The following is a 24694-nucleotide window of genomic DNA, read 5'->3' on the forward strand; positions in this document are numbered from 1 at the left end:
TTCCCTCTCTTGCCCTTGAGCCTGACTCCTGGCTTACAGGGCTCCCACACTCGGCACTCATCCAGCCCACAGCCATGTGGACCCCACACACAACAGACTGATGGAATGAAACTAGCATGATGTTACATTGGACCCAGCTCCACCATGGAATGGAAACTCTGGACACTGGCTTTGCTTTTAGCTCTGCTGAATCCCCAGGTGCACTTCTTCCAGAACTGGTTTAAGGGAAATGGGACTTTTGAAACCCAGAGATGTAATTTCACGCAAATAAAGCTTTCTGCCACATCTCATCCTCCTACAAGGGCCTCCGGAAATTCTTATCCCAGTGGTACCCCAAGAACCTTACTCCTACTGGTAAAGGAGGGCAATTCATGCAATTATCTGATAACATTTCCACTGGCTCAAGATAGAGGAAACTGAGCACCAATAAGAGTAGCTGCAATACACTGAAAAATACCAAGTACATTTAAATGCTTGAGTCCACAATGGTTAAAAAACACCAATAAACCTAATAAATCGCCTTTGAAGGATGCTAATAATTGCTTATTGTGCAAACTAGTACATAAAGATGAAGGAACCAAAATTCTGCCACTCTGAATCTGCTTTTTGGGATATAGATTTTAAGCTGTTTAATACAATGTTTAAATGAGATCACACCAGCTGGGGTGTGATCTCATTTAACTTTACCTCCACATGAACCCTATCTCCAAATACATTTACATTGGAGTAAGGACTTCAACCTGTAAATTTTGGGGGACACAAGCATTCAGTCTATAACACAGCATATATTTACATAAATGTGAAAATAAAGGCTAATGTGCCTTTAAGCAATTAGTACCCTAGATGTTGATCCTATTTCAATTAAAGCTAAAAATTAAAAATAAGAATTGTGAGAAAGAGCAACTTTTAAAATTTGGATACTTAAAGAGTCCTTTTAAAGTCATGCTTTAAATCATCTCCACAATTTTAATCATTTCGTAAAACAGTGTTTGCCTTCCCACAGCAACAGCCCGCATGCAATTATAGTAAAATATTTTTTGTTCATACTACAGTGATTTGGAAATTGGGATAATTCTGACAGAAATTTTTACCTTCTAATCCTTTCTTGTGTGCACAAATCAATAGCAAAAAAGAATTTTACAGAAAATAGGAGCTGCAAAATAAACACCTCAGATCACAAACTATTTTCAATATCCTTCCAACACCTCAGAATGCTTTTCTGTAAAAATACTCAATACCATCATCGTTCCAAAAAGTATGCTGGATACACAAGTGAAATGCTAGACCTTGAGAATACTAAGAAGATGTGATCCATGATCTCAAAACTAGCTAAAAGACATACTTATGCATATATAAATGATGTATCCTTTAAATGTGACAATGGGAGTTTACTGTGGCTGAAACAGTCAGGAAAAAATCCCCAGAGGTTGGACTTGAATCAGAATTTTATAGGACCTACACAAGTTAAAAGCAGGGGAGCCCTGGCTGGTGTGGCTTAGTTGGTTGAGCATCGTCCAGTGCACTGAGAGTCACTGGTTATATTTTAGTGGGGGCACATATCCCAGTTGTGGGATGGATCCCCAGTAGGGGGCGTGCAAGAGGAAGCCAATTGATGTTTCTCTTTCCCTCTCCCTTCCTTTCTCTCTAAAAATCAATAAAAAACATATTATTTATTTAAAAAGAATGTTCTTTAAAATAAATAAATAAAAAGAGGGAAAAGTGAGTGCCACTGTTCGCATCTATTCCATAAAACAGATCTCTAAGCATGACTAGGCAACATATTGGTCCAGCATTAACTGCTAAATGTTCTTGAGAGCAATAAAATAGTCTGTAATTCAGTTACAGACTGAAAGAGTCTATAATTCAGTTATTTCACTAATTCAGACTATCCTTCAACTCAACTGGCCCAAATTCAAGCAGTTTACCACATATAGTGCTTTATTTATTTTCATTGAAAATACAAAGTCATATTAAAGAACGACATTTAAATAAATTAAAAATCATTCCATATCACTCTACACTAACACAATGAATTTCAGTTTTGCAAATTACCTTTCACATGCATAAAGATTTTACAAAATCACAATCATAGTGTGCATACTATTTTACACTGTGCTTACTTTACTTACTATTTTATAGACACATCCATATTTCCACAGTCTCCCAAATAGTTATTTTAATAGCAGTATAACATTTCACTATTTTTATTAGCCCATTTTCTTCTTTAACATGTAGATTATTTCCATTTTTTTGCTATTATAAGTAATACAGACGTAAACATCTTCATGCATTTGCCTTTTTCTGGTTTGTTCTGTTTTTATATTATTCTTATGGCTCTTTCTATGTAGTACCAGGTTGTAATCCAAAAGGGTTGAATCTATTTATTTTATTTACTAAATATATTCCTTCATTGATTTCAGAGAGGATGGGAGAGGGAGAGAGAGAGAGAAACATCAATGATGAGAGAGAATCATGATTGGCTGCCTCCTGCACATCCCCTACTGGGAATCGAGCCTGCAAACTGGGCATGTGTCCTTGGCCGGAATCAAACCTGGGACCCTCAGTCCACAGGGCGATGCTCTATCCACTGAGCCAAATCGGCCAGGGCATTGTATCTATTTAAATGCCATCTAGCCCTGACTGGTTTGGCTCAGTGGAAAGAGCGTCAGCCTGAGGACTGAAGGGTCCCACGTTCGATTCTGGTCAAGGGCATGTACCTTGGTTGCGGGCACATCCCCAGTAGGAGGTGTGCAAGAGGCAGCTGATCGATGTTTCTCTCCCATCGATGTTTCTAACTCTCTATCCCTCTCCCTTCCTCTCTGTAAAAAATCAATAAAATATATCTTAAAAAATAAAAATTAAAAATAAATGCCATCTAAAGTAAATGCATTTAAACAGTTTCTTTCTAAAATTAAAAAAAAGAAGTGTTAAGTAATTTTAAACTTCTGTATTTAAAGTTAAAAATAACTGTCTACTTTTTAAAAAATGAAGGGTATGGATAGATGGTCTAACAGATTACTAAAAGTTTAGATGAGTTAACTAAAGCAATGTTTCCCAACCTTTCTCAAGTTATAGCACACATGGACAGTTATAGAAAATGGACAAAGGTGTTGCTGGCCCAGAAATTGCAGCCAACCAGGCGACTTATGGCTGCCCCAAGGGCTATGAGGATCCGTATCTAGGCACACGTATGACCCAAAGTGCCAGTGTGCATGGGTTGGGAACCTCTACTTGAGGAGAGTTTCTAGTTAGTGGCAGAAATGGGAAATGGATGCAAACTTCTCATCAAGATATTTTCTACTTTATCACAACTGTTCTGCATGCTTTCTGGCTCTAAAATTCAATTTTATATGCAGACGTGTCTGTACTTAATAATAAAGAGGATTTTTCTAACATGCTTAAACAAAAGATACCTAATCTAGTGATTCATATCAAAGCTGAATATTAAAAAGTTCTTAACCATCAGCAAATGTTTGACTATTTTCTTTGCAATTTTTCAGATTTGCCATTCTTTTAAATTTAGTTTGTAAACTCTCAACAGTAATTATCTTTTGCACAGTATCTTGTATATCTGTTAGTCAGTAAATAAAGAATAACAATGAATTATACACACAACAAAGGAAAAAAACTAAACTTAAAGTAAGACCACATTTTAAATAATTCTAAAGGTGATAAAAAAAACTTTTGTAAAGTGTTGATTTTGTAGAGGTAGAGAAGATTCCCTCCTTAAATTTCAAATTCCCTACTAGCTAAATAGAACCTTAATGTACACTGTCAATTACATTAGAGGGTCATAACAGACATTTCATTCCAAAGAATGATTCTGTCCTGCACCCAGTGTTCATGCTACCAGGAGAAAAAATTTACTACAAAGGCATTTCACCTTTTACCAAGTGTCCAATATGCCATACCACCTTCGAAAATCAGAGATTATAGATGCTAACCCCATTGCTTCAACTGCAAATATACATTAGATTTCTCTTGATCATTCATCACTGGGTTGGTGTTAGAAATGAAAATTTACCTATTATGTGCCAGGCCACAACAACAAACAAGGAACTCCAAACTCTGCATTATTTTTACTACCCCCAAAAACAGTGATTACTTGGTCATTTCTACAAATCCAATCAGACATTATACACACAAACACATCCGTGGGACCGCATGGCACTTGGAAGATTACCCACGATTTCCCACTTATTAAGGTCTGGATCATACTTTTCAATGCTCTGAAGATACGTTCCCTTTGAATAGGAATATCCCCCAGTGACATAGATACATCCATTCATGATGACAGCACCACACTCCATCCTTCTTTCCATCATGGGAGCTATCTCTCTCCACTCATTTTGTTCAGGGTCATAGCATTCTGTGATTGTAGTTTGTCCGCCAACTAGATAGAGCTTACTTTCGAATGGAACTGAACACAATCCATATTCTATTAAAAAGAAGAAAGCAAATTTTATTAGGATAACAAACAAAAGAGATACCTCAGGGTGGTGATGTAATGAGCCTTTATAATTATGCGTACAAACATAGAGTAGTCGTGACATTTTGACTCCAGCACACACTACCACAACACTGGGCCATAAAATCCATTCCCTTTCACCTGCCATGCTCTCTCAGGCCATCTTTCACTGCCTTTGCAGGATGCCAGGGAAGAAATTATTCTCAGACTGCTACCTTCTGGGAATTTTGCAGCACAAACACCTTTTATTCTACACCTATGTGTAGAGTCCCTCTGACATGAAGATGTTCTACGTAACTGGTGTAAGTTCCTTCAGGTCTTAGCTGCCATCCCTGTAACCAGTGGCAGGCAATCTGTAGTATCTGTTGCCATAGCTGCCACACAGATTACCTTGCTTGTCAAGTCTCACAGTGCTGGTCAAGTTAAGGCAGAGAAAGATAAATATCACATGATCTCACTTATTTATGGAATATAATGAACAATATAAACTGATGAACAAAAACAGATCCAGAGACAGAGAAACATCGATCAGACCGTCAAACCTCAGAGGGAAGGTAGGGGAAGGCGGGGGTAAGAGGGAGAGATCAACCAAAGGACTTCTATGCATGCATATAAGCCTAACCAGTGGACACAGACAACAGGGGGTTGAGGGCATGAGTGGGGGAAATGGGGGGGAAATGGGGGGGGTAAGGACACATATGTAATACCGTAATCAATAAAGAAATTTTTTTTAAATGCATAAAAGACAAAAAAAAGTTAGAAAAACATACAACCCGATTAGTGGGGAACTACAGTCAATCATCTTAAGAAGCTGTAGAAGGTGATCAAAGGTAGAGGCTGCTGTGTGAGGTCTGGGTCCTAAGGCTCAGAGTTTGCCTTTCAGGCTGTTTGAATTTTCCCCATTATTTATCCCCCCTGCCTCTACACCCAAACCTGCTGGCTCTTCAAAGCACCAGGATCTTTTGCAACTGCATTTCCTCTTCCTTCTTACCATGGCTGTGACCAGGCGAGGGAGTAAGGCACTGGGTATGAAATGTAGAAAGGCTCTCACTCTGAGTGACTCTTTTCCAGTTTTGTGACTCAGGCGCCTTACTTGCCTTACCCTAGTCCCAGCCCAGTTTCTTCCACGCCCCCATTTCTAACATCACTACTGGCCTGTGAGTTCCTTCTTTGGGAATATCAACCATAAAATTTTATCAACCATAAAATTACATTTAAATACTCCTAGCTGTGGACCTTAAGGAAGAGCAGGATTTGTCAGTGGCACTAATACTATAGGAAGTAAATGAAAATTTACTTCATTTATTTGCCACTGTTTGCCATTACTGAGTTGTTCCTTCCGCCTGGAAGTCTCTTCTTTTTTCCAGGTCTTTCCACAGCTGCCACCATCTTATCACTGAGGTCTCATCCTATTGTCATCTCCTCAGAGGGACCTTCTCTGTCCATCTAACCTGAAGTGGTCAGCTAGGCATCTCTACCACATTACCCTGTTTTAATTCGCTCCATAGCACTTTTCATGATCTGGTGTGTGACTTGTTTACTGGCTCCCTACCCTCTGCTCCATTTCCAGTTGGAGAATGGCAAGTGTATGGACCCAATAAATGTTTGTTGGATCAATGGATAAATTGTACCTTTTGCCCTCTGTGCCTAATTATGCCCTCTAGTGATTTTGTGAAAGAAAAGCTTTATAAGCCTCTCTTCAGAAAGAGAGAATGTTGAGATAAAAAATGTGATTTCCCCATTAAGAATGGAAGACAAATTCTTATCAGTTAAGTTCTTGCTATCTAGGTTTTAAAGGCTAAAGAAGACTCAGAAGATGGGCATTTTTGCTTTGAGTCCACATTCTGTTGTTGTCAAGTTGCTGACAAGAAAATAAGAATTATCCTACCTCTGAAAAACCCATTTGTTCCTTTCCAGTTATAAACACATGGAATTTTTATTGGATTTAGTTGTTTAAAATATTTGTGAAACATTGTTTATATAAATTACTAGAGGCCCAGTGCATGAAATTCATGCACAGGTAGGGTCCCTAGGACTGGCCAGCGATCAGGGCCGATCAGGTTCCCCGTCTCTCTGCCTCCCACTTCCCTCACTCCCTCAGTGCCCTGCTGCCACCGCTGGTCTCCCCCCATGTTCCGCACCACCCCCTTGTGGTCAGTGCACGTCATAGCGAGTGATTGAACTCCTGGTCTCCTGGTCAAACTCCCAAGGGGACAATCTGCATATTAGCCTTTTATTTTATAGGAGGATATAAATCATTCCATTAAATGGTTATTGTGAAAATTCATGATGATGCAAAAATTTTATGAGTTAATGTAAGTGATTCAACAATGAGCTCATGAGGCTTTTCTTAAATTATTCAAAATTTACCAAAAAAACCTCAATTTGTGGTTTGTATATTAAGAGAGATATCTTGTCTAGCTGGCATGGCTCAGTGGTTGAGCGTCAACCTATGAACCAGGAAGTCACAGTTCAATTCCTGGTCAGGGCACATGCCTGGGTTTCGGGCTCCATCCCATGTGGGGCATGCAGGGGGCAGCCAATCAATGCTCTCTCATCATTGATGTTCCTGTCTCTCTCTCCCTCTCCCTGCCTCTCTGAAATTAATACAAATATGTTTTAAAAAGTAAAGAAAGCCGAAACCGGTTTGGCTCAATGGATAGAGCGTCAGCCTGCGAACTGAAAGGTCCCAGGTTCTATTCCGGTCAAGGGCATGTACCTTGGTTGCGGGCACGTCCCCAGTAGGGGGTGTGCAGGAGGCAGCTGATCGATGTTTCTCTCTCATCGATGTTTCTAACTCTCTATCCCTCTCCCTTCCTCTCTGTAAAAAATCAATAAAATATATTTAAAAAAAAAAGTAAAGAAAGATATTTCAATCTTCCTGTAGCAATAAATATATTTAAAATAAAGTGATTCCGCCGAAACCGGTTTGGCTCAGTGGATAGAGTGTCGGCCTGCGGACTGAGGGGTTCCGGGTTCGATTCCGGTCAAGGGCATGTACCTTGGTTGCGGGCACATCCCCAATGGGAGGTGTGCAGGAGGCAGCTGATCGATGTTTCTCTCTCATCGATGTTTCTAGCTCTCTATCCCTCTCCCTTCCTCTCTGTAAAATATCAATAAAATATATATTTTTTTAAAAATAAAGTGATTCCTGCCCTATCTGGTTTGGCTCCGTGGACAGAGAGTCAGCCTTTGGACCCAAGGGTCCCGGTTTCATTCTGGTCAAGGGCATGTACCTCAGTTACAGGCCCAGGCCCTCTCTCTTCCACTCTCTCTCAAAACCAATGGAGAAAACATCCTCGGGTGAAGATTAAAAAATAAATAAAATAAAGTGATTCCTGATAATTTTTCCCATTACCCAAATACAACATAAAGTTCTATTACATTGATGGAAACTCTTTCCTCTTCAGCTGTAAACTGCCTTGTTTCTTCTTGGTCACTCTGTGAAGTAACTGAGGCCAAGGGGCTGAATCTTGTTTACTGTGCTCCTAGCACTGAAAGTAGCATATAGAAAGCACTCAGCAAATATCTGTTAGACAAATGAATAAATGAACCATTTCAAACCAAGCCTGGGAATAGTGCCATTTGTCACAGCTCTGAGTTTACACACAAATATTCACAACAAATTCATGGCAGTCTGCATTAGGTATTACATGAGTGAAATGAAAAACCCATGCAGGATTCAGAGACAACCACAATATTTTCATGTATGAAATATTCATTGAAATGATTTCAAATTTTTTTTTCCTAAGCAGATGTGAGGAATGTTACAAATTTGACATTGACCCTGGAATGACTGTCAACTCCTTTCTCTCCCTCATTTCCTGTATCTAATCAGTCAAAATAGCAATCACTCTTCTGACTAAAAAGACCTATAAAGCTTTTCTAATATAAGGTCCTTATTTTATTGGAAAGTAAGAACCAAGAGCTTAAGCTGTTACTCTGGAGAGCCAGGAGAGAGCTCTCTTCCCACATGACACAGCCATCCACAGGTTTTTCTCCTTTATCACTTACAGCTGCTTCGCTGTTCTTCATGCACTCTTCTTCCTCAACTCATCCCTTAACTCAGTGGTTCTCAACCTTTCTAATGCCGCGACCCTTTAATACAGTTCCTCACGTTGTGGTGACCCCCAACCATAAAATTATTTTCGTTGCTACTTCTTAACTGTAATTTTGCTACTGTTATGAATCGTAATGTAAATATCTGCGTTTTCTGATGGTCTTAGGCGACCCTGCTAGCGGTTCTCAACCTGTGGGTCACAACCCACAGGCTGAGAACCGCTGCTGTAGAGCCTAAGACCATCAGAAAACACAGATATTTACATTACGATTCATAACAGTAGCAAAATTACAGTTATGAAGTAGCAACGAAAATAATTTTATGGTCCTAACCCATTCGGCTCAGTGGATTGAGCGTCGGTCTGCGGACTCAAGGGTCCCAGGTTCGATTACGGTCAAGGTCACGTACTTTGGTTGCGGGCACATCCCCAGTAGGGGGTGTGCAGGAGGCAGCTGATGGATGTTTCTCTCTCATCGATGTTTCTGTCTCTCACTCCCTCTCCCTTCCTCTTTGTAAAAAAATCAATAAAATATATTTTAAAATAAAATAAAATAATTTTATGGTTGGGGGTCACCACAACATGAGGAACTGTATTAAAGGGTCGCGGCGTTAGAAAGGTTGAGAACCACTGCAACTAATGCTGTTTCCCAAGGTTCTGCCCATAGCTGTACTGTTGGTCCCACCCTCCCAAGACATCTCATTCATCCCCACACCCATAGCCATCACCTCCAAGTAAACAACTCCCAGATCTATATTTAGCTGCATTCTTTCTCCGGAGTTGCAGAACTGAAATTCCTATTGCTTTCTGGACAGCTCCTCTGGTTATCCAACTCATTTTTCACATTCAACTACAAAACTAAGCTCGTTATCTGTCCACTTCTCCCTTCCTATTGGCTGTTCCTTCAATCCTCTCCATCCTCCTAGTCAACCAGCCAGAGACCCTGGAATGACTGTCAACTACTTTCTCTCCCTCATTTCCTGTATCTAATCAGTCAAGACAGCAATCACTACCAATTCAAGGAATGTCGAATCTATAACATTCCTCATATCTGCCCATTTTCTACTCCACCACTTCAGGCTTTCAGCATTTCCTACCTGGTTTATTATCAATAGTTTTAGTAGGCCTCGCTGCTGTCTTTCTCCCAATCTATTCTAAAAGGAGCTCTCTTCTTAAAATTATAACGCATCATACCCCATTCTCTTGCTCTGACACCTCTGACAGTTCTCCATTTTTAAATTTTCCTGGCTCATATTTCTTCCTGACAGCAATCACTGTGGCCAAGTAGTGGTTGTTGCCTTTAGATGAGGCTTGTATGCTCTGTGGCATCAGTCTCTCCAGGAATGGAGAGCCATCCAAAGCCCTCCATGGTGCACTCCTCAACTGAACTTTCCCATCCAGTCTCTCATTCTACCCTCTTACATCTCATTCCGATACATCTACTCCAGGTACCGAAATAAACCTGGAACTTTCCCTTCTGCCTTCCTTCATTGGCTAACTTTCTGCCAGAAAACCTTCCTCAAAAACTACCTTCCTTAATTGCAGCCATTCTTTAAGGCCTAAATCGTAACAACCTATTCCTGAAGCTTCTAGATTCCCCTTAATTAGACTCGAGCTCTCTCTCCCCTCAATTTCAATACCACTTATTGGTAAGATTGTCTTGTATTCCCATTATGAATGTACATTTGCTACTAGATTCTGAGTTCCTTTGGTAGTAGAGACTATCCTTTAATAATCTTTGTATCTTACATAATAATTGGAATGATATCTTTCCCAAAGTAAGGTCTCAAAAAATATTATGTTTGATTCCCGGTCAGGTCACATGCCTGGGCTTGAGGCAGTCAATCGATGTTTAGCTCTCACATCGATGTTTCTATCTCTCTCTCCTTCTCCTATCCTCTCCCTCTAAATATCAATTTTTAAAAAACGTTAAAAAACAAAAGGTCATGATTATAGTATGTTCTAAAAGTAATAGTAGTCTAGGCTATATATCTATAAGATAGACCCAAAACTGACATTCTTCAGGAGATGCTCCTAAAATGCTAAAAAGCATACCTTGTACCTGGGAGGGTGGGAAGGGGCTGGGAGGAGGGGGATAGAGGGGAGGGAAATGGGAGATAGCTATAATACTATCAACAATAAAAAATATATTTAAAAAGAAAAAAAGAAGCAGACCTTGCTATAATTTAGACGATGTGGATCCAAATGCCTCTAAGGGCTAAGGAGATAGACTAGCAGAATGAAGCAGGCTAGGGGTAAAAACAACAGCACAGGCCCTAGTTCTGTGATATGATGAGAATGGGAGATTCTAGTAACGGGGAGCATACAAGCCTCATCTAAAGGCAACAACCACTACTTGGCCACAGTGATTGCTGTCAGGAAGGAAGATGAGCCAGATCTGCCAAGTTTTCTAAGACCGGAAATCATGGTTTTTATTTGAAATCTCCTGAATTTTAAATATTGGTAACAAGCAAGTTCAAAAATATTTTAAACACTGTAAGAGCCAAACAGAATATCCCATGCTGAGTGCTAATTTGATAACGTTGTTTCTTATATTACTTCAGGGAAAAGTCCAATGTAAATCAAAACTTTACAAATTGGATTATAAGTTCCCCCTGATTTATACTGTAATTTAATATTTATTTCTAATTGATTTTTCAATTTGTCATGGCTTTCACACCTTGGCTTAAGTCTCACTGACTTTTAGATTTTTTCAAGCAGTGAACAAGTTATATGTAATTAGAACATGCTATGGGATATTTATTTTTCAAAGAACCCCTTTATGAAATATATATTATTTATAATGTAAATAACTATCCTCTGGTTTGTTAATCTGACTTTTCATATATTGGATTTTCTTTGTAAAGCTAAATCAGAGAAATAGCTAACTCATAAGGTTAACAGGAGGATCAAATGAGATAAGAGTGTAGTTGTGAAGAGCATGGTGTTCCCAGGCAGATTGCCTGGATTAAGACCTCATCTCTAACAAGCACCAGCTGGCTGACCTTGGGCAATTTGTTTACTGTGTGCCTTAGAAAATAGAGATAATAATAGCACCTAGCTTACAAGATTGTGGTAAGGTTTACATGGATGAATACATGTAAAACTATTGGAATAGTTAGTGCCAGGCACATTCTTACTGAATAAATGTTAGCTATTACTCAATATGAGCTGTTATTATTTTCCATTGTAACTTCACTAGAGGCCCAGTGCATGAAAATTCATGCACTGGAGGGGGGTTTCCTCAGCCCGGCCTGCCCCCTCTCACAATCCGGGAGCCCTCAGGGGCGGGAGGCGACCCGGCGAACAGGGGAAGGCAATGGCCCCATCACACCTCTGGTGCTGCCACTGCCAGCAGCGCAAGCCTTGGCCGGCCCTGGTTACCTGAGCCTTGGGCGGCCCTGGGCAGCTGGGCAGCCCCCCATCTGAGGCTTGCCTGCATCTTGGCCGGCCCTGCTTGCCTGAGCCTCAGTCAATGGGGGGTGCAGGAGGACCCAAGGACCCCAGCGGGGCTGTGGGGACTCCAGCAGCAGGTGTGCAGAGCAGCTGGCCCCGGCTGAGGAATGGAGGATACTCTTAACCACATGAGTTATAACTTCCAATTTGTTAGACACCACAGTCAGGCTTCAGCTTCGGGGGAGGGAGGGAGGAAGAGAAGGATGGGCAGCTCATTGGAGGAACCTGGGCGAGCTGTCAGTCAGTGGTGGGTGCAGGAGGACCCGAGGCCTCCAGCGGGGCTGAGGGGACTCCGACAGCAGGCATGCAGAGCAGCAGGCCCTGGCCCCACCCCCACTGTGGGTGCCATCATCTTTTGATGGTATGATGGTCAATTTGCATATTACCTCTTTATACTATAGGATTGGTCATATGGAAAGTGGTGGGAGTCTGCGATAATACATATGGGCTACTAAGAAACAGTCTCTCCATTTAATGACTCAGAGCCAGGACAGCGTGAAGCTGAAGTGTCTTCTTATGCAAAGCCCATGATATACGGAGATGTAGCACCTGATTCAGGTGTGCTCTACCTGAACTGTGATATGACATATGTGATCTATGGGTATTAGTAGCTGCAGTGGTCAAAAGCAGGAGAGCCTGCTCCCTAAGGACAGGCGATTGCTTAGTAGTTATAGCACAGTTTATGCAATCTCTCTGAACTGAATCCTCGTCTATCAGTTCCAAACTGTGTGTCCTTGGCAACGTTACCTATTTCTAAGCCTCCACTTCCAAATACGTAACAGGGGTAAACAATACCTACTAACAGGGTTGTAGTTAGAATTTAAGGTAATATTACATGCAAAGTGTTTAGTTAATACCTGGCCTAAGGAAAGTGCTCAAGGTTAGCTGTTACTATTCCTCTCGGATGGTTCCAGCTTGTGAATTTCAATTATGCTTCCCAGTAACCCACATGGAAGCCTGATGTTATATGGAAAATAACTCAAAGTAGTATGGTGATTTGGTGATATAAATCTTTCCTAATGAAAAACTTAAACATAAGGCATAACTGAAACAGGACATAGCTTATGCTTTCCCCAAGTTCTTCAAAGACATAAGTCAGAGATCAAAAGACACCAAAGAAAGCAGGCCATTCCTTGTGGGCAGACAACATGTCCCCTTTATGATTGTTAAAGTAAGGCCATCAGAAGGCTCTACACATTGTAGGAGGGAGTGCTTAACAGTTATTGAAACCCAGAAAGAGTATGCTTCTAAAAGAAGAAAACATCTCCTGCCGAACTGGATCACTACGTACCCTTCCCAACTATTTGATAGACTAGTGAATTTATCTGTCTATAAAAATTATCCTATATAATAAAGAGGTAATATGCAAATTGACCATCACTCCAACACACAAGATGGCCGCCCCCATGTGGTCAAAGATGGCTGCCCCCATGTGGACACAATATGGCCACCACAAGATGGCTGGCAGGGGAGGGCAGTTGTGGGTGATCAGGCCTGCAGGGGAGGGCAGTTGAGGAACCAGTCCTGCAAGGGAGGGCAGTTAGGGGTGACCAGGCTGGCAGAGGAGGGCAGTTGGGGGTGACCAGGCCTACAGGGGAAGACAGTTGGGGGGAACCCAGGCCTGCAGAGGAGGGCAGTTAGGGGCAACTGGGCCAGCAGGGGAGGGCAGTTGGGGGCGACCGGGCCAGCAGGGGAGGGCAGTTAGGGGCGACCATGCTGACAGGGAAGGGCAGTTAGTATTGACCAGGCCGGCAGAGGAGGGAAGTTAGGCGTCAATCAGGCTGGCAGGGGAGTGGTTAGGGGGTGATCAGGCTGGCAGGCAGAATCGGTTAGGGGCAATCAGGCAGGCAAGTGAATGGTTGGGAGCCAGCAGTCCTGGATTGTGAGAGGCATGTCCGACTGCCCGTTTAGGCCCGATCCCAGTGGTATCGGGCCTAAACGGGCAGTCGGACATCCCTCGAGTGATCCCAGATTGGAGAGGGTGCAGGCTGGGCTGAGGGACACACACCCCCGTGCACGAATTTCGTGCACCGGGCCTCTAGTGTTTTATATAATGCATGTAAATGAAAGAAAGCACATAAGGAATAGAAAACAAAAAAGAATATAAGTGAAAAAAATTTTTTCAAATATATTTTTATTGATTTCAGAGAGGAAGCTAGAGGGAGAAAGAGAGGGACACATCAATGATGAGAATCATTGATTGGCTGCCTCCTGCATGCCCCCTACTGGGCATCGGGCCTGCAACCCAGACATGTGCCCTTGTCCGGAATCAAACCCGGGACCCTTCAGTTCGCAGGCCGATGTTCTATCCACTGAGCCAAACCAGCTAGGGCTGAAAATTTTTTGTAAAGAAACTACTTTTAATCACAGAGGCTTAAAATGTATGTTGTGTAATGACATGAGGGGAAGTATTTGTAGACATGATCTAATCTAAATAATCTAAATTGTGATTATTGTTACATGGACACATGAATATTTTGAGCCTTTTAATTAAACCATGTGTAGTCTACTATAAATTTAGCATTTTCCTATTTCCAGCCCATTTTTAGCCATCTCTTACACTGGTAGGCTGTATCATGACATACACTGTTAAGACAGCATTTTGTTACCTGGATGGGGACCAGAAGTGATGAGGCTCCATTCGTTGATATCCGAATTGTAGCTCTGGACCTTGTCATAGGTGCAGCTCCCTCTGTAGCCACAGTGTCCACCAATGACGTAGATAACTTCATGTAACACACAGGCAGTAGCATTTCCCACACCTGTGTGTTAATTAAAATCACATCTTCAGATTGATCTTTCATTCTGCTTTGAATGAATATTGTATTGTCTTTGTTATTATGGGTAGTAAATATAAGGCACTGTCCTAGGTGCTCTGAGGGATAGAAGAATGAAAAAGAAAGGCTCCTGCCCAGACAGCGTGGCTCAGTGGTGGAGCATCGACCTATGAACCAAGGGGTCACAGTTCAATTCCTGGTCAGGGCACATGCCTGGGTTGCAGGCTCGATCTCCAGTGTGGGGCGTGCAGGAGGCAACCGATCGATGATTCTCTCTCATCATTGATGTTTCTATCTCCCTTCCCCTCTTCCTTCCTCTCTGAAATCAATAAAAATATTTTAAAAAAATAAAAAGAAAGGCTCCTTGTACTCTTTTAAAAGAGGGTACAGAACTACTACTGTGGATGTGCAAAACAAAGAGACATTACTTTTGACTAGGGAAATCATGGCAGGAGGTGGCAAAATCTGACTTGGGCCTTAGAAGGTAGGACTTCGGCAGGCAGAGGTGAGAGGAAGCACTCTAAGAGAGGGCAAGGCAAGTGCAAAGGCTTACTGGACAATTCAAGTAGTTGTTTTGATTCTGCTACCCTGGAAGGGACGGTGACACACCTGGGGTTGACCTGTGGGAATTAAAGCTGGCAGAGTAAGTTGGAGTCACGTGGCAAAGAATCCTGAAGCCCAATTTAAAAATTTGCACTTGACTCAACAGGATTTTGTTGTTATTGTCAAGCCTCACCCAAGGATATTTTCCCATTGATTTTTTTAGGGAGAGTGGAAGAGAGAGAGAAAGACAGAGAGAATCATTGATGTGAGAGAAACACATCAACTGGTTGCCTCCTGCACGAGCCCTGACCAGGGCCCGGGCTGGGGAGGAGCCTGGAACCAAGGTACGTGCCCTTGACCAGAATCGAACCCGGGACCCTTTGGTCCGCAAGCTCTATCCACTCTGCCAAGCCAGCTAAGGCAATTCAATAGGATTTTAAAAGTTTTTAAACAAAGGAAAGTGGGACTACAGCATATAGAAGGACAGAATTAGTCCAGGTGCAAAGTGTTGAGGGCCTGAGTTAGAAGCGGTCTTGGTATAGAGGAAGGTGCACAGAGGCAAGAGAAAAAGGTAAAACAGAAGGGTCTTGATGACTGATGGAGTTGAAGACAAGACGAATTCTGAGGTCCTGAGCTCAGAAAACTGGGAAACACTGATGCCGCAGAAAAATGAGAAAGAGAAAATGGTTTCAGCAGGGGAACAAGAAGAGAGAAAGAATGATGATGAGGCTCATTTTAGTCGAAATGTCAGCTTAGTCTTTCAACCAACTTTTATTTAGCATGTTACATGGTGGGTGCAGTTCTGGCTCCTTGTTCATTTATACTCCAAAACAAAAATGAGTTTATTTCTTTAACATGTTTTTATCGATTTTTAGAGAGAGAGGAAGAGAGAAAGATAGAGAGATAAAAACATCAATGAGAGAGAAAACCTCATTGATCAGCTGCCTCCTGTACTCCTCCCCGCAACCCCCTCCCAATGGGGATGGAGCCTGCAACCCAGTATGTGCCCTGACCCGGAATAGAACTAGTGACCTCTTGATTCCTGGGTTGATGTTCAACCACTGAGCCACTCCAGCTGGGCCAAAAGTGAGTTCATAAGCAGGGCATTTATAATGAGAGGGGTAAAAGTTAGGAGTTCCTAAAAAGCCATCTATTTATTTCTTCTCTGTACCTCCCTCAACCAAAAAAGGAAATTAATTTGAAATTTGACTCTACCCAATTTAAGGTCTCATTCCCAGGGAAAGAAGCTAGTTCACTTCAAGACTACAAAATAAAATAAACTGGGGGGAAATGTTATCCTTTTTACATAAGAATGGGAAATGGAAAGTTCAGCAGAGTCTGAGCATCAGAACTAGCCAAAACTGCACCTAACTGACAAAGTGTTACCCTCCCCGGGATGATGAGGTATAACCAGGAACCCAACCTTCAAGGTAAAAGCATAAAACTTTGACATTTCAAACCCAGCTGGTAGGTGAGGGAGGGCTTTTGCACATGAGGGTCTCCCATTCCCCTTAAGCTGTCAAAAACACGTTCAGCTTTCTTTCGTGATGGGTACACCATTGCAGCATTTTATTTTCAGCAAGCGTTGCTTCAAAAGTTTTAACAAAATTTCAGTAAAGTAATAGGTTTCTGTCCTCAAAGCAATATACTGTAAACTACAAAATCACTGAAACCTATCATTAAGAAGCAGAGGCAGCCAAACTGGTGTGGCTCAGTGGTTGAGCACCGACCTATGAACCAGGAGGTCTAGGCTCAATTCCCATCAGGGCACTTGCCCGGGTTGCGGGTTCGATCCCCAATGGGGGGCAGCTGATCAATGATTATTTCTCAACACTGATGTTTCTATCCCTCTCTCCCTCTCCCTTCCTCTCTCCAAAATCAACAAAAACATTTTCCTTGAAAGAAAAGAAACAGGCAGAAATGTATCTAGGTTTACAATAGCTGCTAACATATTTGCAGTGCCATTATTTCTTTTGTAAAAGAGGAGTCAGACAGGATATTTGGAATCACCTTGGAGAGGGGACTGAAAATCTGTAAGTGGGGGTCATGCTCAGGTAGAGTCAAAAATCAGAGCAGCAATAGCAGTGGGCTTTCAGCCACCTTCTTCCACCCTACCAACCACTGCTGCACCTTTGGGAAGGAGAGTGGTCAAGATTTAATATGAAAAATAATTCTGCCCCATCAAAGCTGACATGTTCTTCTATAATGACGTTCATGAGTACAATGCCTAATGCTGCTAAGTGCTTCCCATGCATGAGTTCATTTAATCCTCTCAAAACTCTAAACTAAGTAATGTCACTCCCATTGTACAGATGGCAATTTGCCCAAGCTCACCAGCAAATGAGTGGAAAGTGGGGATTTGGGCTCAGGCAGTTCCATTTCAGAAGCAGTGTGCCTGATCCCAAGACTATTTTGCCTCTCAGGCTTCCTGCTTGTCATCCAAGGATCATACCAGGTCAGATTCCCAGACCAGGTCAGATTCCCACACCCTCACCAGTGTTAAAAAAGAAACAGAAAGGCCTGGGAATAAACATTTGGAATAAAATGACACAAATTTGGTAACCAACGACCAATTGTTTTTGTGCAACTCCCCAGCACCAAAAAAGAAATGTAATTAAGATTCCAGTGTAACTTTTTTCCGGTGGGAGGGAAGGAGAGCAAGGCTAATCTAGCACCAAACAGCAGAAAATACAGTGTTTATCAGACAGACACTGAGACTCAGCAGCCTGCCTGGCTCTATGTGCCACATGAGGGATCTGCCTCTCTCTTTAACACTATGAGACAAGACTTGAATCAAAAAAGCAGAGGCTCAGCAAAGAAGTGCTGGAGAGGATGTGGAGAAAAGGGAACCCTCGTGCACTGTTAGTGGGAATGCAGATTGGCACAGCCACTGTGGAAAACCGTATGGAGTTTCCTCAAAGAATTAAAAATGGATCTGCCTTTTGACCCAATGATCCCACCTCTAGGAATATATCCAAAGAAACCTGAAACACTAATTCGAGAGAATATATGCAGCTCTATGTTCATAACAGCATTATTTACAATAGCCAAGATCTGGAAACAGCCCAAGTGTCCAAAAGCTGTAGTACGTTTACACACTGGAATACTATTAGGCCATACAAAAAAGAAAGAAAATCTTACCTTTTGTGACAGCATGAATGAACCTGAAGATTATAATGCTAAGTGAAATAAGCCAGCCAAAGAAAGACAAGATTTGTATGATCTCACTAATATGTGGAATCTAATGAACAAAATAAACTGAGGAACAAAACAGAAACAGACGCATGGATATATGGAACAGACTAACAGCTGTCAGAGGGGAGGGAATTATTTTTTGGGGGGTGCTGGATGAAAGAAGGTGAAGGAATCAAGCAAAAAAATCAAAGAAACAAACATACATATATAACACATAGATACAGATAACAGTATGGTGACTGCCAGAGGAAAAGGGCAGTGGGGAGTAAGTGGAGGTGGGCAAAGAGGGGGAGAATGGGGACAGAAAGAGACTTTGCTTGGGATGATGGGACCACAATGCCATGTGCAGATGATGTTTTGTTGACTTGTACACTTGAAACCTATATGGTTCTGTGAACCAATGTCACCCCCATAAATTCAATTTTTTAAAAATTATTTTATTGATTTTCTACAGAGAAGAAGGGAGAGGGATAGAGAGTTAGAAACATCAATGAGAGAGAAACATCAATCAGCTGCCTCCTGCACACCTCCCACTGAGGATGTGCCCACAACCAAGGTACATGCCCTTGACCGGAATCGAACCTGGGATCTTTCAGTCGGCAGGCCGACGCTCTATCCACTGAACCAAACCGGTTAGGGCATAAATTCAATTTTTTTTAAAAAAAGCAGAGGCTATATCTAGTTTTTGAGAGAATGTAATTTGTTACATCCTTCAGGGACCAAAACTTTCAAGGTTTTAATGAAAGATCACCCTGGCTGGTGTGGCTTAGTGGGTTCAGCATTGTCCCATGTACCAAAAGGTCACCAGTTCCATTCTCACTCAGGGCATGTGCCCTCAGTGCCAGCTTGATCCCCAGTAGGGGGTGGGCAGGAGGCAGCTAATCAATGATTCTCTCTCATCATTGATGTTTCTATCTTTCTCTCTCTCTCCTGTCTTCTCAGAAATCAATAAAAATATATTTAAAAATAAGAAAATAAAAAATAAGATCAGAATAAAAAAGGGTTCAATTTCAAGAGCAAGCCAATATAAATAAATAAGCACAAACTAATAAAACTACCCTGCTTTCTCTATTTAGCCTTTGCCTTAAATGTAAATTCTTAATACTTGAGTGAGATCTAGTCTCAAAACAGGTTGTAGCATCAGAAGAATGAATTATACTAGTATCTAATAAAAAGATGTCTTTTCTAGCCTGAGTATTTTAAAAACATAAATCTCAGACAAGTTGGGGAGTGCTATTCTATGTTTTTACTTGGAACATTCTGCACAACATTATTTGTATAATCCACTCTAGTTCCTAGATAGCATTGCAAAGTAAATTCTTTTTTAAGTTTTTTGCAAGAGAAGCAAGACTGTTGGCCTAACCTTAAACACCTAAAAAACAAAGAATAAGCATAATCTGCACTTACCTTTAATCATGTTTGCAATGGGAATCCATTTCTCTTTTAATGGATCATAGAACTCGGCCTCTTCGGCAGGAGCCCCTTTTCTGTAACCGCCTAAAGCATAGACACAGCCACCCAAGGTGACTGCACAGTGGTAATACCTGGCATTGAGCATTGGCAAACCTTCCGTCCATTCATCACTTTCACTGTTATAGATCCACACAGTGTCAAGAGCTTCTATGTTATCTGTCCTGTAACCCCCAGTTACATAAATGTTGGGTCCCAAACATGTAACACCATAGCTCTCCCTAGTATAATCTGGTATTTCTGCTCCCTGAATCCAAACATTTGTCAAAGGATCCCATATGTGAACCTCTGATAAAGGATGCCAGTAATAGCCTCCAATGATATACATTGTGGCTGTGGACCTCTGGGAAATCTCTTTATGCATGGGATTCAAAGCACTGTATATTAGAGACCGTATCTTATTTTCGGTTAGTAGGCAGCTTCTTTGGAGGCCTAAAGCTGTTTTCAAATACACTGGATCTATATCTATGTTGATATAGCTTAGTAGATTATACAGGCAGTCAATTCGATTTTCTACATCATAAGCAGTCCACTTAATAACTGGCTCTATGATGGCTTCTTCTTTCCAAACACTGAGGTTCTTTCTGGACAAAATAAAAAGCAACTTTTCAAAGCTGATTTCCAGAAATTCTTCTTGTTGCCATACTTCCTTAAACCTTGAACACAGAATTCTTTGAGATTCCTTCTCTAGTTCTGGACACACATGAAATTCTGCAAAGGAGTGCATTCCAATACAATTATCAATATCCAGATGCCTTACCAAAAACTGCTCACAAGCTTTTTTCACTGAAAGGAACTGCAGCAGATCTGCTGCTTCAAGCAGGCTTTGAACATTTCTTTTAGTTATTTCAATTTGAGAAGTGTAGGCATAATTTACAAGACCTTCCAAAATATCATGGTGGATGCCAAAGATTTTTATTTTATTTTTAAATTTTTCTTTCATGTCAGCTGTGAACATTGCCTTAAAATAATTGCTGCAAGCAGCTAAAACAGCTCGGTGACAATGGAAGATTATGCCTGATGGACACTGAAGGGTGATATCAGTAAATAATCCATCCAAGTAAAATGTTTTGAATGCATCCAAAAAATCCACTGGATGCGCTGAATCCTTAAAAAGGTAAATATAATCTTCTTGTCCTTTTAGAGCCATGGCTGCAATAAATATAAAACAATAAATGTGTTTTCAATTTTGCATATTACCTCAAATAATCAATACTAAACATTCCAATCATTAGAATGATTGATTAGCGCCAAATAAAACCCCAAACTAGACTAAGTTCAACATTCTAAATGCAAAATGTGGATGGACTATTTCGTAATTTATATGATGGTCAATTTAAATTCAGGGTAGCTCGGAGCCTGAAATGAAGCCCCCGTATTTTTCAATAGTCCTTTCTAGAAAAAAAAATTTTTTTTCCTACCCCAATTACATAGTCTCCATCTGTCCCGAGCAAACGGTCCGAGAGACATCCCACTCTTGGCAAACTAAGTGCCCGAGGGGTCACCCCTTTCAACCGAGAGCGGCCGGCCTCGGTTCGATCCCCATTCAACCGTTTTCGCTTTCAACTCGCTTCGAGATGCCAAGCGAGGGATGATCGAAAGATAATGGGACAGAGGTCTTGGAAAATGGAAACCCTGTGCGTCTCTGGAGGAAGGAAGGAGATAAAGGAGAGCGGCGCGCCCTCCCCGCGGTGCCGCAGGGGTTTCCGCACCCCCGCGCCGGGGCCCGCTTCCCGCCCGCGCCCCGCCCCTCCCCGGGCCTGGAGCGGGGACTCCTAGGGCGCCGCCCGCCCCTCGTCGGGCCGGGTGCCCAGGTCCCTCGGCCCGGGACGCCTCGCAGGTGTGGGACGGCGCGGCGGGCGGCCCCGCGCTCAGCCAGCCCGGCGCCCGCGCGGCCATTGTCTCCGCGCCTCCGCCGCGAGCTCCGGAGGCGGTGCGGCCTCGCCCTCCCGCGCTCGCCCCGCTCTCTGTCCGTCCGCGGGCCTCGGGCGGCGGGCCCGCTCCGCACCTACCTCCGACGGCGGCTCCGGGACGGGTGCTGGCCCGCGGGCTAGCGGCGAGCGGGGGCGGAGGCGCCGCCGGACCCTCTGACCATCTTTGGAAGCGGCGCGGCGGAGGCTGCCTGCTAGTGCAGCTCCAGCCCACAAACGGCGCCTATTTTGGTGCCCCGGCTGCTCCCCGCCTCCCACCGAACAGCCCCCAGCGGGTCTGGGCGCGGGCCACTCGCGGGAACTCTCGAGTGGCGGGCCGGCGGGCGCGCGGCTGAGCCCCTCGCGGCGGTCCCCCCGCAGCAGGTGGGACGGCTTCCCAGGACAGCACCGGGCCGGTCGCTCTCCCCTCTCCTGGGGTCTGTCTCTCAAGCACATCTACCCCCGAGCATAGACAAACTGAGTTCAGTCCTGAGTTAAGAGCCCATGTGGGGGTTGAGGGGGGGGGGGGGGGGGTGGGGCGAGTGCCCTTTTCCCTTCCTTCAATAGCTCTCGCCAGACCCGGAATGGAGAAGAAGGGAGAGAATGCTGCAAAACGTAAGGTCTGGTATTGAGGTTGTCTTCAAAATGCCAGGAGTAGCTGCGGCTTTCCCACGAACGCCACCCTGCCCCCAGCACCGCACTCTGGAGGGAGCCCCTGGGGTTGATTTGCGCACCAAGGGTTAACCTGGACGCTTTGACATAGACTGGGAGCAGCCAGGGCCAAGGATTCAGGTTACCGTATTTAGAGCAGAGGACTCACCAGTCTTCCTCCTGGTGATAGCCAGTCCAATCACATAAGGATGTCCATGTGCTACACCAGAAAGTTCATTTTCTGATCCAACAAAAGCCAATATCAAATATTTTCATGTATCATTCGCTTATTTGTAGGATTTTCTTGAGTGCCTGTTAGGGCTAGGCACTGGTAGTAGAATGGTGAATACAGCTGTCATAGAGATTACAGTCTAGCCTTCTTAAGGGAGGAAGGAGACTTGGATGAAAGGAACCCCAGAGAACCAGTGTCTCTCTCTCTCAGTGTCCTGAAAGACAGAATATACAAATGGACAATGGCCAGACTGTACGTGACAACAGAACTCTGAATGACATAAGCAGTCCAGGAAGCCAAATCACAACCTCTGCAGCAATTGGACCAGAACAGGCAGGACTGGTCAAGACTGCCAACTTCCCTATTTTTACCCCTACTGCCAACTCAGGACCACCAGAGAAAGCCAAAACCAGTGGTCGGCAAGCCGCGGCTCGCGAGCCACATGCGGCTCTTTGGCCCCTTGAGTGTGGCTCTTCCACAAAATACTAGGTGGGGGCACGCACCTACAGTGCGATTGAAACTTCGTGGCCCATGCGCAGAAGTCAGTTTTCGGCCTGGGCGAGTCTATTTTGAAGTAGTGGTTCTAAGCCGAGCCACACTCAAGGGGCCAAAGAGCCGCATGTGGCTCTAGAGCCGCGGTTTGCCGATGACTGCCCTAAACCAATGACATAAAATACCCCCTGTTTCCAGTAGCCCGTCCAGATTGCCCAGGCCAGCAATCTCCAGTCAGAGCAGACCTGAGACCTTCCCCTTTTTATCACTCTTATGTAAAGCTTTCCCATTCCCATGCCTGTCTGAGCCTCTGCCAAGAGCAAGTGTGGGTGACTGACTCTTGCTATAGCAGGAACTGAAAAAAAAAAACCCCAAAAAACCAAAAACTGTTTGTTCTCATTTAGGGGGTTTTAGCTTAATTCCACATGTTAGACCAACTCAACTGAATTATGCGGGATGCTGGTTATGCAGTATCCCCAGAATCACGGGGATGGAGACCTAGGAATCTGCACTCTAATCAAGGGCATCATGTGTTTCTTCTTTTGCAGTTAGAAGAATGTATGCTGGACCCAAAATGGAAGGAAAATGAAAGGTTTAAAATCCCAACATATGGTAAACGGTTTAGTAGAGAAAAAAGGTAAATGAGATTTAGTTTCAGGCTTCAATTTCATCTCTGCCATTTATCTAACATGTAACTTTAAACTAGTTACTAACCTTCTCTGATCCTTTGTTTTCTGATCTGTAAAACACACACAAGAACATAACATAAGGTTATTGGAAAGATAAAATTAAAAATATGAAAGCACTTAGGATGTGGCATATAAATGTTAGTTAGCTATTATAATGAAAGGATATTTAAAACCTCAATTTGGAAATTAGCATCTTATTAACATTTCTTCAAAAAATTATGAAATTTGTAGTTAATGGTAATTATAGACAGTTTGTCTTTCATTGAGTGACTGATGATATTGTCACTCAAGGACACGATTGTGACTGAAGATCGGTCATCCTTTCCATGTTTGTCACTGAAATGTGGAGATGGCTGTTAGTGGCTAGGATGGTAAGGTTCATGTGCAGAAATTATTATAGGCTCTAGCTAATTCAGATTAGGAGCTTCTAGAATCATAGCTGCATGTGATAAATGATTCTTTTTTTTTTTAAAATATATTTTATTGATATTTTACAGAGAGGAAGGGAGAGGGATAGAGAGCTAGAAACATCGATGAGAGAGAAACATCGATCAGCTGCCTCCTGCACACCTCCCACTGGGGATGTGCCTGCAACCAAGGTACATGCCCTTGACCGGAATCGAACCCGGGACCCTTCAGTCCGCAGGCCGACGCTCTATCCACTGAGCCAAACCGGTTTCGGCTGATTCTTTTTTTTTTAAATAAATCTTTATTCAGATTATTACAATTGTTTCTCCTTTTTCCCCCCATAGC

At 42.8% G+C, this 24694-nt stretch overlaps 1 protein-coding gene across 2 annotated transcripts; it reads right to left on the reverse strand.

The window, feature by feature from the left end:
* Positions 1-3497: 3497 nt before the first annotated feature.
* KLHL23 (kelch like family member 23) lies at positions 3498-22974 on the reverse strand. 2 transcript variants are annotated; one of them, XM_080670246.1, is made up of 4 exons: positions 22698-22974; positions 19905-21119; positions 14592-14744; positions 3498-4438 (listed from the first exon to the last, which is right to left on the reverse strand). In XM_080670246.1, the coding sequence occupies exons 2-4, from the start codon at positions 21115-21117 to the stop codon at positions 4128-4130; spliced, it is 1677 nt and encodes a 558-aa protein (XP_080526372.1). In that variant the 5' UTR covers positions 21118-21119; positions 22698-22974; the 3' UTR covers positions 3498-4127. The 2 variants fall into 2 exon arrangements, with proteins under 2 accessions (XP_080526372.1, XP_080526371.1); XM_080670245.1 differs by lacking the exon at positions 22698-22974 and adding an exon at positions 21980-22133.
* Between the last annotated feature and the right edge of the window lie 1720 nt (positions 22975-24694).

The sequence above is a fragment of the Plecotus auritus genome (genome assembly GCF_963455305.1).
Source record: "Plecotus auritus genome assembly, chromosome: 5".
Classification (NCBI taxonomy): domain Eukaryota; kingdom Metazoa; phylum Chordata; class Mammalia; order Chiroptera; family Vespertilionidae; genus Plecotus; species Plecotus auritus.

Coding starts and splice junctions, on each gene's coding strand:
- KLHL23 (XM_080670246.1), bottom strand. CDS start 21,117: ATGGCTCTAAAAGGACAAGAAGATTATATTTACCTTTTTAAGGATTCA. Junction 14,745..19,904: donor CATTGCAAACATGATTAAAG/GTAAGTGCAGAT, acceptor ATTAACACACAG/GTGTGGGAAATGCTACTGCC. Junction 4,439..14,591: donor CACTTCTGGTCCCCATCCAG/GTAACAAAATGC, acceptor TCTTTTTAATAG/AATATGGATTGTGTTCAGTT.